Source organism: Hermetia illucens, chromosome 3 (genome assembly GCF_905115235.1).
Source record: "Hermetia illucens chromosome 3, iHerIll2.2.curated.20191125, whole genome shotgun sequence".
Lineage (NCBI taxonomy): Eukaryota > Metazoa > Arthropoda > Insecta > Diptera > Stratiomyidae > Hermetia > Hermetia illucens.
In genome coordinates this window covers 65,774,996-65,789,878 of record NC_051851.1, presented here as the reverse complement: position 1 = coordinate 65,789,878, position 14,883 = coordinate 65,774,996, and the positions used below count along the sequence as shown (strand labels likewise).

The 14,883-nt window shown below is 40.3% G+C and overlaps 1 protein-coding gene across 3 annotated transcripts; it reads left to right on the top strand.

Annotated features, from left to right (window-relative positions):
• The first annotated feature begins 544 nt into the window (after positions 1-544).
• Positions 545-14,840, top strand: LOC119651858 (methylthioribose-1-phosphate isomerase). 3 transcript variants are annotated; one of them, XM_038055664.1, is made up of 8 exons: positions 545-637; positions 1,434-1,666; positions 1,853-2,088; positions 2,174-2,332; positions 13,740-13,792; positions 13,877-14,040; positions 14,313-14,514; positions 14,576-14,840. In XM_038055664.1, exons 2-8 carry the CDS (start codon positions 1,535-1,537, stop codon positions 14,701-14,703), a joined length of 1,074 nt encoding a protein of 357 aa, XP_037911592.1. In that variant the 5' UTR covers positions 545-637; positions 1,434-1,534; the 3' UTR covers positions 14,704-14,840. The 3 variants fall into 3 exon arrangements, with proteins under 3 accessions (XP_037911592.1, XP_037911590.1, XP_037911591.1); XM_038055662.1 differs by having other exon boundaries at positions 555-746; XM_038055663.1 differs by lacking the exon at positions 545-637 and having other exon boundaries at positions 886-1,666.
• The last annotated feature ends 43 nt before the right edge of the window (positions 14,841-14,883 follow it).

Genomic DNA, 14,883 nt, shown 5'->3' with positions numbered 1-14,883 from the left:
AGTGCGAAAATTATGGCAGAGAACTTTACCCCGTGTCGAGACTCACGTCTGCACTGACTCAATATTGCGCGACATTGTGTAAAAGAATCCCATTTCAGGCGGGACTCAGAATATACTAAAACGTAGCACAAAAAAATTAAGATATTGCGTAGCGTCGCGGATGCAAAAGATGAATCCTAGATGCAGCCGCGCGACAAAGAGTCACACACAAAGAATCGCGGTGCGTACTAGCCATTAAATAAAGATACTGTTCCACGTGAGTCTGAGTACAGAAAGATAAAATAAACTTTTCAATATCAAAATAAAATTGTTTTACTTAGAAGACTTTTATATCAATAGAAAATAAAAATTATTGGACCACTTTCGTATTTGTAGACGAATAAGTCTGTTTAAAGTGAAAATTTATCTATGTAAGTTTTGAAGATAACTTGGGGGATTCCCCGACTGTTTTGAAACTCATCTACTACCGCGCCACCTATGATCAACTATCAAAGTTAGCAAGACTTGTCACTCAGTTCAGTGATTGTTGCACTTCCTCTTTGCACTTGTGCTGATGACAGCTGTCAAGTTTCGTGTAATCAACTTTGCCGGTACAGCTGTAGTGTCTGGTGTTGCTGTCTTGTCGTTGCTGTTTTTGGTGCGATATTTTCTATTATCCACATCTGCGGATCAAGTGGACCCTGGCCACTAACTCTGAGGAAAACCTAGGAGCATTTACGTTCAAATTGAAAGCGATCACTCCCTGGGTGAGTTGTAATGTCGCATTGAACGTCACCCGACTTCTCACCTGACGACGAAACATGTCCAACAAGCTAAAAATATCGCGTCGGCGCGACCTCTTATCACTCGAAATAAACGTGTACGGAGGTGTTTGCTCCCGACTTCGAGAAACGGGGGCCGGTGAGCATGACTGCCGCCCGCCACTATCCGGCACAAGCCCAAATTCCGCCGGGGACCCCGCACGGCAATTGCATCTTGTAATTTGGTAATTTACAGCTCGGATTGGTGTAAAGTGCTGGCGGAAAAATGTTGATTGCAGTGCGACGCCAGCATACCGTTTGCAATTAATTGCCGTTCATTTTCTGGCGTCCACTCTTGGATGTGTTTCGGTCCTGATGCAACGCAAGCACTACTTCATCATGTTCGCTTGCTACGGGCGCGCGGCGGAATGGTTTCGCGATAAGATCTTCGCCTTCTGGTCCTCTGAAGGGGTGGGACGGCCTTGGCTGGTAGTCGACTTCTAGTCTTCTCGTGCTGAAGTCAGCGAAATCACGGGAAGTTCATTCGGTCGAGGTGCCTGGCCTGTGCGTCTGGTTCAGCGTTTTATCTGCTGCTACTGTTTTCCCATTGCTAAGCGTGGTCAGCGGGAGATCGCAATTCAGTGTCGCGGTCTGTATCACAGTTCTCTTATCAACGCCGTAATCTCGTTACAGTGCTTCAGTGATCCGGGGACGGAGACAATTTATGTAACAGCAGACGAGCGTAACGTGTACGCGGATGTGGTTGTCACTTACTGGTCGGAACATTTGCCAAAATGAGTCTTCAGTCAATAAAGTATGAACTTGGAAAGCTTGAGATCCTGGATCAGCTGTTGCTGCCCGTTCAGTCGAAGTACCTGCCAGTGAAGGGCGTCGAAGATGGTTGGAAGGTCATCAACAAGATGCAGGTGAACATGACTGTCTACTTTTAATCTTTCTGACATGTTTGTTTTTGCTTTCTGTTTTCTGATAATAACACTTTGCCCCCTAACTTTTGTCTGCATCCACTTTGATATTGATCCACTTTTCCACTGCACTGGGACGTTTCCATTGACGATTCCGAAAATAACTGCTTGATTGGCATCTGCTTGCAGGTTCGCGGAGCGCCCGCTATAGCCATTGTGGGATGTCTTTCTTTGGCCGTGGAGATCTACCCTGAAAAGTATGACTCGAAGAAAACATTGCGGCAAGAGATCGAAGGCAAACTCAATTATTTGGTGTCAGCCCGGCCAACAGCTGTGAACATGAAGATTGCCGCTGACGAATTACTTGCGTTGGCTAATGAGCTGACCAAAGATGAGAACTGCACCGTGGACGAGATGAAATCGAGGTAACATCACCTTGAATGCAGTGTGAATTAATGACTACACGTGTCTTGTGCCAAACGTGATTTGTTTTGTTGAATTGTCCTTCAGGTTTTTGAATGCAACCGAGGCAATGCTGCAGAAAGATATTTCGGATAATATGGCCATCGGCGCGGCGGGGGCAGAGGCGATCTTGACGAATCTTCCATCAGGTGAAGGCACTGTACGAGTGCTGACACACTGCAATACAGGATCATTGGCGACAGCAGGGTAACTATAAATTTGTTGTCAGATACGCTTTAGTTTAGTTTAATAATTTCTTTGGCAAAGTCGTGAAAATCGTCGTGTTACATGCAAATGTGTCATAAACGTCAATATAATGCGATAGAATAGTCAATAAACTCGTGAGATGTGTAAAAACTACACCAATCTGGCGTTCAGATGCAGCAATATGGAAACTTTTCGCTCTGTGAAAAAGCATCAAACTTTATGCCTGAAAAGACTGTCCCATATGTTCACAAACGTTACATTGAACGAATTTGTAGTCTGTATTTTATGAACTGCTGAGAGTCGGAACGCCATTACATTATGTCGTGATTTGTAGATAATTTCATTTGTCTTTATGTTTACGCAAGCCTCTGTTTGTTGTGTACCATCCGCTTATTAGTCTAGTGTAGAGATAATAGGCAAACCACGTCGGTTGGGCTTATCTTGTTGAGATTTAAAAATTCTTAGATTTTATATTAATTTAGATCTGGTCTCATTTGGTGGGAATGGTACATCTGAGCCTTTTTAAGTTTTATTTTTAAGAAATCAAACCTTGTTAGAATCGATTCGATGTCTGTCCCACTTGATGTATTCGGAAACGAATGGACGGATTACAACGAAAATTGGTGAGAGGATGTGATCTGTTGATCCCTTTACATGTGAATCGAGGGTGCAACATTTTTTTCATAGAATGTGGACATATGGGGTATCAAAAGAACACACAGTCAGACATATTTAGGTAGTTATATGTATATGTAAATGAAATTTAGTCTTGATATGTCTTCCAATATCATCAAAGTTGCACTGAACGGTTAAATAACTTAATAGCGTGTCTAAGAGGTTAGATATTGTCTTTTATTTGTAGCTAAGTTTAAAATTGATAGACCAGTAGCTTACTCCAAACTACAATTTTACTTTATAGTGTATATTCATATATCTCGGGAGCAACTTTCCCCCTTCATCAGTACAAAGCTACTGAAAACAATTGCGATTATATCGTTCTATTTATAATTAAACACTAATTACCTAAATTACTTTTTTAACAAAAAAAACAACATTGAATTATTATTATTATTAACCTAATTATCTGTTAGGTTAGGTAACTAGGTTACACGCTTCAACTTCGCCAAAAGGCGGTTGAGGGGAGGTTGGAGCTCCTAGACGTGCCATTGATCCTTGACGGCGGCTCCGGATCCTTGCGGTGACGTCGTCGAAGTTATCTGGTTTCATGAGTTTGTATCGCCGAACTGGCTGCAGTGAATTTGCTGTGAAATTATATGATGCCGACGACCGGACAGTCACACATAGTTCGTGCTTTCGTCGCCGCTGACGACACACAAGATTTGACGCACAATTTGGGTGAAAAAAGAATATCCAAATATCACCGGGAAGGTAGTAGATTTCTGTAAAAATTGCAGACACACCAGCGTGCAAGGCCGTTAGGTAGGGCCTCGAATTCGAGGAAGGGGCAAGGTCCGCCGGTGGCACTTTTACAGCTCGGGCTGTGGTCGCAGCTTTTCCTTGTTCCAATCGGGCGGTGTTCAGAGGTGGCGATGAGAAAGACGGGGCGGCAACCCTGTCGGCCAAACCAAAGCCAAGTGGCCGAGGAGAACCTCCATAGTGGTGGCATCGGGAGACGCTGTACTCACTTTGGCTTGCCGGCCGTGATGCAGTAGGCGAATGCTCCAAAGGCCTAATCAAGGCGATCAGACCCGAGTCTGCACGGGGACTCATCTGAAGTGGCAATTTGGTCACGAAACCTTACCAGGGGTATACTGGTACCATGGGAACCGGGATAGCCCCTGGACTCTCATACTTCGCGTGAACTCCCGTTGTATGTGAGTACAGCTCGGTTATTTGCGGTTGACCCCCGTAGTGGGAGTTCATTGTGATTGTGCTCAATCGAGAAGAGACCTTCGGGAATCGGCGTGGTGTTGCGTTTCAACACGGGTGCCGTACTCCTTAGTTCGGTAGAGATTTAGGTAATTCTTGCATCCACCAGTATGAATGCTAAGCCATGCACTTGGTATAGACTGGTACCGTTGTTGGCAGTCTCAGCGGGGCTCTGATTGTGGTCACAAAATCAATCCGTGTCCTAAGAAGACCGTGGAATTAAATCTTCCAGACAGGTGCTCACGTTAAACCCTCAAGGACTTAGCTTAAATTAGGACTATTTGAAAAATATTAAAAACCAAATTTTTGGTGCCTTGTTAAATTTTTTTTTGTAAATGTTGCTGTATTTCAAGGCTCCTTTAATTAATAAAAAAAACTACCAAATGAATCGCAATTATCCTAGTTTGCGGACCGTAGAAATATGTTCTGAATAAGTAGTGAAAATTTCCAAAAATTCCGTTTCATAGTTTCGAGGAAAATCCATTTAAAAAGTAGAATGCGATTCTTAACCATAAAATCTTAACTAATGTTAGTTGCTATACCTAGTCCATAAACCTTAGGTTTCTTGAAGAAACACAGTCATTCCAACGTCATTCGGACCTATAAATACGCGCTTTATAACGGCGATCGACATAAACCTGAAGTGTGTGACATTTTACCTGTTTAACACTGTAATTTCCGAACGACTCCGAATATCAAAAAATCACTTTGCACATATATTCGGGATGATCCTCTTAAAGTTGGTTTTTATTCGTGAAAGTACGCAAGAAAAAGCCGCACACAGGCGTATACCTTATGGTTCCTGAATCTAGGCAGAAGATATCTGTTTTCTAAATCGTCTGTGGAGTTGATAGTGATGTTTGATTGCACCAGGCGATCTAGAAGTTTATATGTATCTAGGAGTTGTGGTGTATTCAATAAATTCTTAACTGGGTTATCAGACAGATGCTGGCGATTTTAGGGGTATGTAACTGGCTGTGCCTTGTTATGGTTTTTATCTGAAGATGGGGTGGTTACCATTTCTAAGAGATTAAATTTTCCTCTGCTATTTGTAGTCTAGCCTAAAATTGATAGACAAGGGGTAGCTTTCTCCAAACTAAGTAGTTTTGCACTGATGAAGGAGGTAAGTTGCTCCCGAAATATATATTTACATTGAAAACTAAAAATTGTAGTTTGGAGGAAGCTTGTTTATCAATGAGGTGGTTTTATTATAAATTTTCATCGTGTTGTTTTCATGATTGTTAGATGAAGAGACGGCCTTGAAGTGTGTTAGAGCACTTCATTCAATACCGTAACCGCACACTACAGGATTAAAGTTCCCTGGAGGAGGCAATGTCGTCAGCAATGCGCTCGCCCAAGATTATTACCCTGATATACAGCTGAGTCGACTGATGTCCGACATCCAGTCAAGATAACAAATCCCTCTGTCGCCCGTGAGATTTGAACCGCGACCTTCCACTGCGCCAGTCCAGCGCTCTAACCACTTTGGCCATCCGGACTGTGCTCTTATTCGGCCGCAAGCTTCAATCCATTGCAGATACACACACATCCTTTACTATTGCTGATTACATAAAATCCATCCTTGTTGCGCAGTTTTGAAGCCCTCCTTGTTTTGCTATGTCTATTCGAGAATGGGAGGGTACAGCTTCTCATTTATAGTCAACTATTCATAGGTCCTGCTTTTTATTTTTATTTTTTTTACAAAACTACGGCTGTAATACCATATAAACCAAACATTTTTATGAAGAACTCCATTGAACCATCTGGAACCATAACAATTTTTTTTCATGAATTTCATAAGTTTAGCTAGTGAAGTATATAGTATACGAATAAAATTTTAGGCTTAGAAAACAAATTCGCCTTGTCGACGAAAAATATTGATATTTAAATAAAATTCTCTCTTTTTGTTTTTCTTCAGCCTTTGTCCCGTTCACAAGCGGGGTTGGCGCATCGTGATCGGTTTCGGCATTTGGCTCTATCAAACGCCTGCTCTGGGTGGCTTTTAAATCCCCATCCAACGTATCAAAGCACCGTTGTTTAGGAGGGCATTCGGTCGCTTACCATCGACTACGATGTTCAGACCAATCTTGGCAAGTGAATTGTCGTTAGCGCGAATTACGTGACCATACCGTCTAAGACATCTCTCGCAATTTTTCCACGATCGGTGCAACCCCATATCAAAACGTGTCACGTGCCTTTGTCTCCATTATCGCAAGACGCCGTTCATTGTCTTTTATAATCGGCCAACACTCAGAACCATAGAGAGGAACAGGACGGACGACATTGCGGTAAATTTTAGATTTGAGACGTTTGTTGATACATCGATCACAAAGAACACCAGTTATGGAACGCCACTTCAATTGTTAAAATCGTGTGTACTTCACTAGATAATGAAATGAAAAAGGTGAAGTCAAATTTTCACCCCGATGGGATGAAAGCTCTTCGATAGGTTTATACAATTTTTTCAACTTCACTCTGCTATTTCAGCATCATACAGTTGACCTTCCGCGGCGATATTTTGCTCTTCTAGCTCTTCTCTGGTTCCTGTAATGCTTCGTCGAGTTTTTCTGTCATATTGAAAAATGAGTGTTTATCGGATTGAATGCAGCTTTATTCTTAGACGTTACTCTTGAGAAACTAATTTTTATCCAAGAAGGTTATTGATTATGAATCTAGGGCCGTTTTAGCGTATTTTAAGCAAATAAAAAAAGTGGAGATATATCCTCTTAAGTTGCTATTGTGCTAAGTGATGTTTTCGTATATATTCCTAAGCACGATTTTTCTGCTTTGGCAGTCGGAGTAGATAAAGTTCTTTGTAGGGTAGGTAAGGCGAATACTAGCCGGAGCGTCCAGACACGTTCCATCCAGCCGATGCTTACAGGCCTTTAATTTATTGTCGAATACCGAACAGCTAGCCACAGCACTTATGACTCATTGTTAGATCAATTGTAGGAAATGACTTGCAGGAAACGGAAAACAGAAAAAATCCGCTAAGAAGGGGACAAGTAGTACGGAAAATAAAATGAAGTAATGTGAAAACGGCAACGATTTTTGTTTCTGAATTTTTTTATTTTGTTAATGTAAATTTGTCAACATTTTCAAAATTATATCCACCACTACCAATATTTTGCCTAGGTTTCGCCTTTTTTCTAGCTTGCATCATAACCTGCTTATCGTTTTTAATTATATCATACAAAGGCCGATTTCATTCGTTGTTATATCAAGACGTACCAGCGTCTCTTTTGCACTGAGAAAAGATCGGGACAAAATTCCTTTTGGAAAAGTCTTGAAATATAAGTGTTTTTGCCTCATATTTACATGAAATGGGGATTAGGATTGTATGAAAGTTTTGTAGTACATTTACATCAAACTGTAGCATAGACGTAAATAACTTTATATCTGAAAATGCCCTCCTTGCTGTATTCCCGTCGTTTGTGTTTCCGCAGCCATTGGTTTGGATTTGATGGAGCCCCATTTCCTGCAATCTGTCCTGGATACTTTTTTTGGGGAGCATCATTTCCTCTTTATGCCTTTTGTCTCTTATTTGTTATTTATTGAGCCAATCCGGTAAGAAATCTTTAAGACAAACTCATGGAATCGTACCCAGAAATGAAGTTGGCTTAGTCCATATTGCAACGTATTATGGTTTAAATATTTCCGAATTTACATCCCTTATTGACAAAAATTCTTTAGCAGTTGCATGATTGGCAGAAAGTTAGTTTAATTAACAAATTCAATTCAGCGGTCTACAAAATCTTGAGGACTGATTCGCTTGAATAATCCCTAAAACTCTTCCCAAAGGATCTACTAACTTAAGTGATATAAGAGCTGTGACAAATAATGAATGGTCAATTAAGTTCGGCCCACTTACATTAAATGGTTGCTTGTACATATTATGCCCACTTGATCCATCGAAGCCTACGCTTACGATTAATTGAACATTCTTTATGCTTGCAAGTTGGTTAAAAGTCTCTCTTTGCAAAGTAGTGATTCTTGGTGCATCAAATTCTGTCAAGACACCTGGGCGGCGGTTTCAGTCACTTTTATTCCATCAGGTCTGCATTCCACCTATCGTGGCTTTGATATATGTCGCAATTTTATTTTTTATTTAAATATCGAATGCTGTTGTACTGCCTTTTGCTGAGTGAATTCTCAAGACAAACGCTGGAGCTTCGCCTGCAGAAATTGGAGTAGGATCCTTGGATGTAGTTTTGTTTTCGTTTAAGGTGACTGGATTTTTCTTTGCGACATTTTCGGTCTCTCTATCTCTTGCCTTTTTTGCTGAAACGGCAGCTCCACGTAGAAGCAAAGAAGTATTACACCCTTGCTCAGTGGAAAGTTCGTTAGTCAGTTTTCTTTTTAAGCAAATATCGTCTTCGTTATATGTCAAGGGTGGTCGTCCTGGATAGTTTCTTAAAATAACTTTTGCATCGATATTTATTATCATCTTTGAAGCCACTTTTGATATTTTTATTTAAATCTTGTAATAAACATATATTTTGGTAAATGCTTATCAATATAACCTGTGAAATTAGAAACTGAAACTGACATGTTTGTGTAATATTGTTGAAACCCAACATCTTACATTTAATAGTTTGTAACCTTGCCCCAAGTTTTAATACCAAGTCTCATGTGATTAGGTAGTGCGAGTGCAATTTCTAATCATTTCTTTTAAATCAACCATGTATCCTTAATGTTTTCTTTGAAATTTATACACTTTGGTTTTCAGATAAATCCAACAATGGTTTATCGGGTTTAAGTGCGGAGAATTGCCGGGCCAAAGCAGTAGATCTAGGTCCAGTGAATTTAAATAATTCATGCTAGCTATGGATGTATGGCAAAGTGCGACATTCTGCACGAAGGCATATTCTGTATGCAGAAGCTGCAGATTGTTGATATATGACACAAAGACCCTTTGTATTACTTACTTATCTTTTAACTATACAGACATCAGACAAGTGTTCACCCTTTCTTCTTCAAACAATTTGCACCTCAGTTGCCGCTTCTAGACCATATTCGTGGCTAAAGGTGACCTACAAAGAAATAACATGCCTGGAAACCGGAAGCTAGGCGCTTCAGGTATGGAAGGTTTTGTTTGCTTCTGTGAGTATATTTAAGTGTAGAACTATCCCATTTGTACGTAGCCCGTTATGTATATGCATTTAGCATGTCTGACTACCCACTTTAGTGTGATATTGATATTCAGTTGCAGTAAATTTACAGGGTAAAGTCAACTTTGATCTATTGTAACTTTGTTACTAATAGTAGGATTTTGATAAATGGGGATAATATGCTTCATATTATATTTTATACTACTACCAACTTCTATAACTCTTAAGGGGGGTTTTACTCAAAAATATGGTAATATACTATTCTTAACTTAATTTGAATGGATATCGATATGGAGAGTATGTTGAGGCCTGGTCACCATATAGAGGCAGCTTCGTGAATTTTTTCTAAATTTTTCGGTTAGGTAGTTTCTGAGAATGGGTCCGTTAAAGAAATCATCATTTTCCACCCCTTCCACTCCTCGCCTTTGTAATAAATCTCAAAACTAAGGCTTCGAAAAGTACTAATCAAGACCTTTCATTTGATACATGACTATATTCGGTGAATAAATTTTTTCACCCACCATTTGCACGTATGGGGACCTATAAAAATCGCCGCTGCCGCATCGCTTCTGTTAATTTCGCCCTTTGAACTGATCTCCTGTATCTTAACCCGTTTTCATACAAACGGCTGCGTATTGCATCATGGTATTTGGCGTCATCCAAAATCCACTGAGAGGTTGAAGTTCGAGTCTTTTGAAATTTTCGCACAATCAGTCGGTCTTCCCTTTGACTAGCCTGCCGTCTTCCATTGCAGTTTTTTCGACTACTCGGGAAAGCCACTGATTTATCACGGGCAATGCTGAATCTTCTCGCTATTTCAGCCACTGATGACTTAGAAACCGCGCATAGTTGTTGGCAGCCAACACAACCTATTTCAGCTTACAAAAACTGTTCCGCTCGAAACGTCTCCCCATAAGGTCACAGCTCTTACTCTACAAGACAATGATCTTGCCTGTCTTCATGTATTCCTCGGAGGCTTGGGTTCTTAGCAAGAAGAATTGCGAACTCTTGGCCGCGTTCGAGAGAAGAATCCTCCGAAGAATTTTTGGCCCTCTACATGAGGATGGACGATTCCGTAGCCTATATAATGACGAAATCGATGAGCAATACCGCCAGGTTGTGGATAAAATCCAGCCCAATAGGCTACGGCTGGCGAGTCACTTAATCCGTATGGATGAGGATGATCCCGGCCGAAAAGTCTATAAGGGCAATATCTATGGTAGAAAAAGAAGACGAGGCTGATCCAGCCTGAGGGAACGATGACGTAGGCCAGGACGCCAGACAGCTTTTAGGGATATCGAATTGGTGGACCTCAGCGCAAAATCGGGATGCCTGGAGATCCTTATTAAGGGAGGCCTAGACCGGATACTGGTTGTGGCGCCGTTGATGATGATGATGACTTAGAAACGTCGACATTAGAAGCAATCGCTGCACAGCTTGATCTATTCCCTTTCAAGTAGGTCCAACTTGCATCTTCTATTTTACCTTAATATCTTCTTTTTTGACTATGATCTTGCCAGTCCTCATATATTCATCGGAAACTTGGGTTCTTAGCAAGAAAAACTGCGAACTCTTGGCCGCGTTCGAGAGAAGAATTCTCCGAAGCATTTTTGGCCCCCTACATGAGGATGGACGATTCCGTAGCCTACACAATGACGAAATCTATGAGCAATACCATGACCGTCCGGTTGTGGATAAAATCCGGCTCAATAGACAGATGTTATTGTTAAGCACACTACAAGTCTCGCAAATAGCTATTCTATACTTCACTTCCTGATTTTCCCGAGAAAACCCAACAATATCACCCAGCTTAAAATATGACTTTCGACAGAATGAAGCGACTGGAAGGCAAATAACGGTACTAATTCTATTTAGACATCCCACCCTAGGTAGTGGAAAATGTAGATGACAACATATTTTCATTTTTCCTCACAATCGAAAACACAATGATATAGTGAATTTTCTCAAAAAAAAATATTGTTTATAATTCGATGTACATAAAGTTGGGCTAATTAACTTAATTTTATATATCTCGGGCTATGTTTTCCATTATATTTTTAATTTAAACAATATTAACACAGCACTTTAGATTCCGAAGTGCACCTCATGGAGCAGAAACAATAATAAAATTGGCGTTGACAAAAAACTGACATTCAAGGTTCCAGTAAGCTAAATGGATTGCAGTAAAAAATATATGACCATACAGTTTGAGTGGACAATTTTGTATACTATTATGGTAGCTGAGTATCTTACATAAAATCCAAGATTTTGGCAATTTCGAACACTGTGCGCTTATAACATCTGCTTGCTTCCTCCCCGTGTCATTGATCGTGATCAAATGGCTCTAGATCTGGAGAAGGAGGCACAGTCGGGATAAACATTAACAAAACCTAGGTTTACAGTTTGCCTGGTCATTGCCGCCTTCGCTGTTTTGTCCAAAATATGCAAATAGTTCAACATTAAATGGAAGTTGTTACGTGTCAACGATCTCGACGTGGTGCTATACGGGAACAGCATGTGAAACCTGGCCGCCACTAACGCTCGAAGGCTCCAAGCTTTTGTTAACACCTGTCTATGCCGTCTTATCAGGACACTTTAGCCTGGTAAAAACTTGAACGAAGAACTTAAGTTTTAAGAATGGACGCAAACTACATGCTGTCGCCATCGAGTGGGTCGCCCTAGAAACATGGGGTGCAGATAAGTAATGAGAGAATGCAATCTTCTTGGGAAGATCTGGGGGTAGCTGAAACAATTCTCTGCGAACAGTGATGGCATCGACGCGCTATTCCACATTAAGGTTCTGAAAAGGATGTTCTTTTAGCACTATTCTACTCAACTTGTATAAGTAGTGCCACTTAATAAGTCTAGCTGACGTGTGGGAGTTTTTAAGTATGCGGATGATTTTATTATAGTGTCATCAGGGGTCTTAAGAGAAATCACCTCATATTACAGGTCTCGAGTTCGCGGGCATTGTGACTATCTGCAAATTTCAACCTACTTAGATAAATTTCAACAGGAAATATGAATAGTAGAAACCCGAAATTGTAAAATCTTATGTTTTCGTACGGTTAAGTATGGTGGTGCGGGTCAGTTAGCTTCGGATTCCGAAGCAACCAGAGCTAGTAGATTTATATTTATTGACTAAAACATTAAAAGGAAGTATAGTTTAATGTGTTGTGCTTGAATTTGTTACAAAACTCTACCTTAGGCTTATAACAACCGTTTGCCTTTCAGCAGGATAAGAACCTCAAATGCACTTGCCTCTCGATCCGGAAATGATTGTTGTATAATATCCCACGCCGACCTATATGCGTCTCCGATTGGTAAACCTTAACCTGGTTGAATATCTGTAGTATTTGCTCGAATTCCAGGTCCATAAACAGCATATTTCCTTAAAAAATGATTTTCGGAAGGAATTATAGGAACCTGGGAACGAATGACCCGATATGACCCAATACTCTTTCAATTCGATGCATCATTGCTTTACTGTTGTAATTGCAATATTAAAATTGAGTAAAACTATTAAAAGGAAAAGTTTCCTTTTTGCTTTCCTTGCGTGATCTGTATTACGTAGGAATGAATGATGTACGTCTCTAAGCTAAGATCTTCTAGAACAATTTTTTTGCAGTATACGCGCCGATGAAAACTCACTAGCCAAGATTACTCTGACAGCCTTTCGACTTCATCCTGATCAAACGTATTACGGAGCAAAATGGCGCAATCGATCCAGGTGAGCCGACCGTGCTTTTGAACGAAAAATGATGATGAATGATACAGGTGACGGTATATCATCGCGTTCTAGACCTCTCAAGTTGAAAAAAAAGGATTTCAAATTATCGATCAGTTCTACTGGCTTTGGGTAAAAGCGTTCTTCACAGAAAAAAAATACAAATTTTTGAGTGGCCGGCATGCAGCCCAGATCTATGCCTCACAGAGAATTTGTGGGAATCCTTGCACGTAACATATTCGGAAATGTAACAATTGTAACGACATAATGGAATAAGGCCATAGGGAAAGACCTAATAGACCAACCGACCAAGAAGGGAGAGCTACTAGATCTTCACTCATCGATGAATCTTTGATGGAATATGGAGGGAGTCGGCTAAATGTTTTCGTCCTCAATGATTCACCTTTACTTTGTTTTAGGATTCCAAACGAGAAAAATTAACCTCTCGCGATTCCTTTTCGTTTAATTTATTTGTAATGGCATAATGGAATTAGGCGTTGTTCGAAGCCTAATAGATCATCCTGAGTGGCCCGAGTGCAAACATTATTACAATTAAATCAAAAATGTTACTAAGTTTATGTGAATTTCCACCACTGTATATATTATTTACTCTATAAGGTAGTAGTGCTAAGAAAGATGGTTTACTTAGTTGACCTGACATTATTTTTTTCCCTTCCAGGTACGGCACCGCATTAGGAGTAGTCCGAAAACTTCATGACTTGAAAAGGCTTGGTGAGCATACATGAACGCAATCTTATCTAAAGCTCCACCTTATTAGTAATTTTATTATTCTACTACTGTATATAATTAAAATAGAGCATGTTTACTGTACGGAGACACGACCATATAATCAGGGTGCTCGATTAACTGCTTTCGAATTAGTTCATGATAAACTTCCGGCAACGTTAATACTAGACAGCATGGTGGCAGCTCTTCTACGTTCAAAGCGAATTACCGCCGTTGTTGTCGGTGCCGATAGGGTAATAAACGAATTATCACTTTTATTGCATAACAAGATTATATTTTTCAAAAATTATCCACTGAGTACATAATATTTACTGGAAAACAATAAAGTAATAAAACGAGAGGGTCGGGAAATTCTCAGCTCAAAGACTTCTAGTCGAATACGAGCTACGCTTTGTGTTTCGCACTTTACATTCTTGTCGGCGTTATATGAGGCTATTTTGTTTATAATTTGGTGCTAAGGTTTCGCTTCCGAACGCACTTACTTGAATTACTTCCGATTTTTCAGGTTGCCGCCAATGGCGATACGGCCAATAAAATCGGCACTTACCAAATCGCTGTTGTTGCCCGTCATCATAGCGTTCCATTTTATGTAGCGGCTCCGCTTACTTCAATCGATTTGGCTATTCAAAGTGGTGACCATATAATTATTGAGGAACGACCAGATCGGGAGATGACCCATGTGGGTGAGCATCGGATAGCAGCACCAGGTTTGGCAAATCCCCTTTTTTCTAGTCCAGGAGATGATAATAATTTTATTCTAATTCAAAGGCATCACATGTTGGAACCCGGCGTTCGATGTAACTCCTGCTGACTTGATCACAGGAATAATTACAGAGAAGGGTGTCTTCACCCCAGGTAATTTACAAGAGGAGGTGAAGAAGCTGCAGAAATCTTGAAACGCGCGTGAACTTTTGATTTCGTTACATTTAAGGGAAGTAAAATACTATACGCATAAACTATCGAAAGAAATCATAGTTGCTGAGGTTACGAGGATAATTGTTGTATTTATTAATAAACACTTTTCTAAATACTATTTTCTTGTTTCAGTTTTGAAGACTCAAGTAGGTCATATCAAT

Bases quoted from the DNA above. Each gene is read 5' to 3' on its own strand.
- LOC119651858 (XM_038055664.1), top strand. From the start codon at position 1,535: ATGAGTCTTCAGTCAATAAAGTATGAACTTGGAAAGCTTGAGATCCTG. The intron at 1,667-1,852 runs GTGAACATGACT...ATCTGCTTGCAG, and splicing joins AGGTCATCAACAAGATGCAG to GTTCGCGGAGCGCCCGCTAT. The intron at 14,515-14,575 runs GTTTGGCAAATC...TCTAATTCAAAG, and splicing joins GCATCGGATAGCAGCACCAG to GCATCACATGTTGGAACCCG.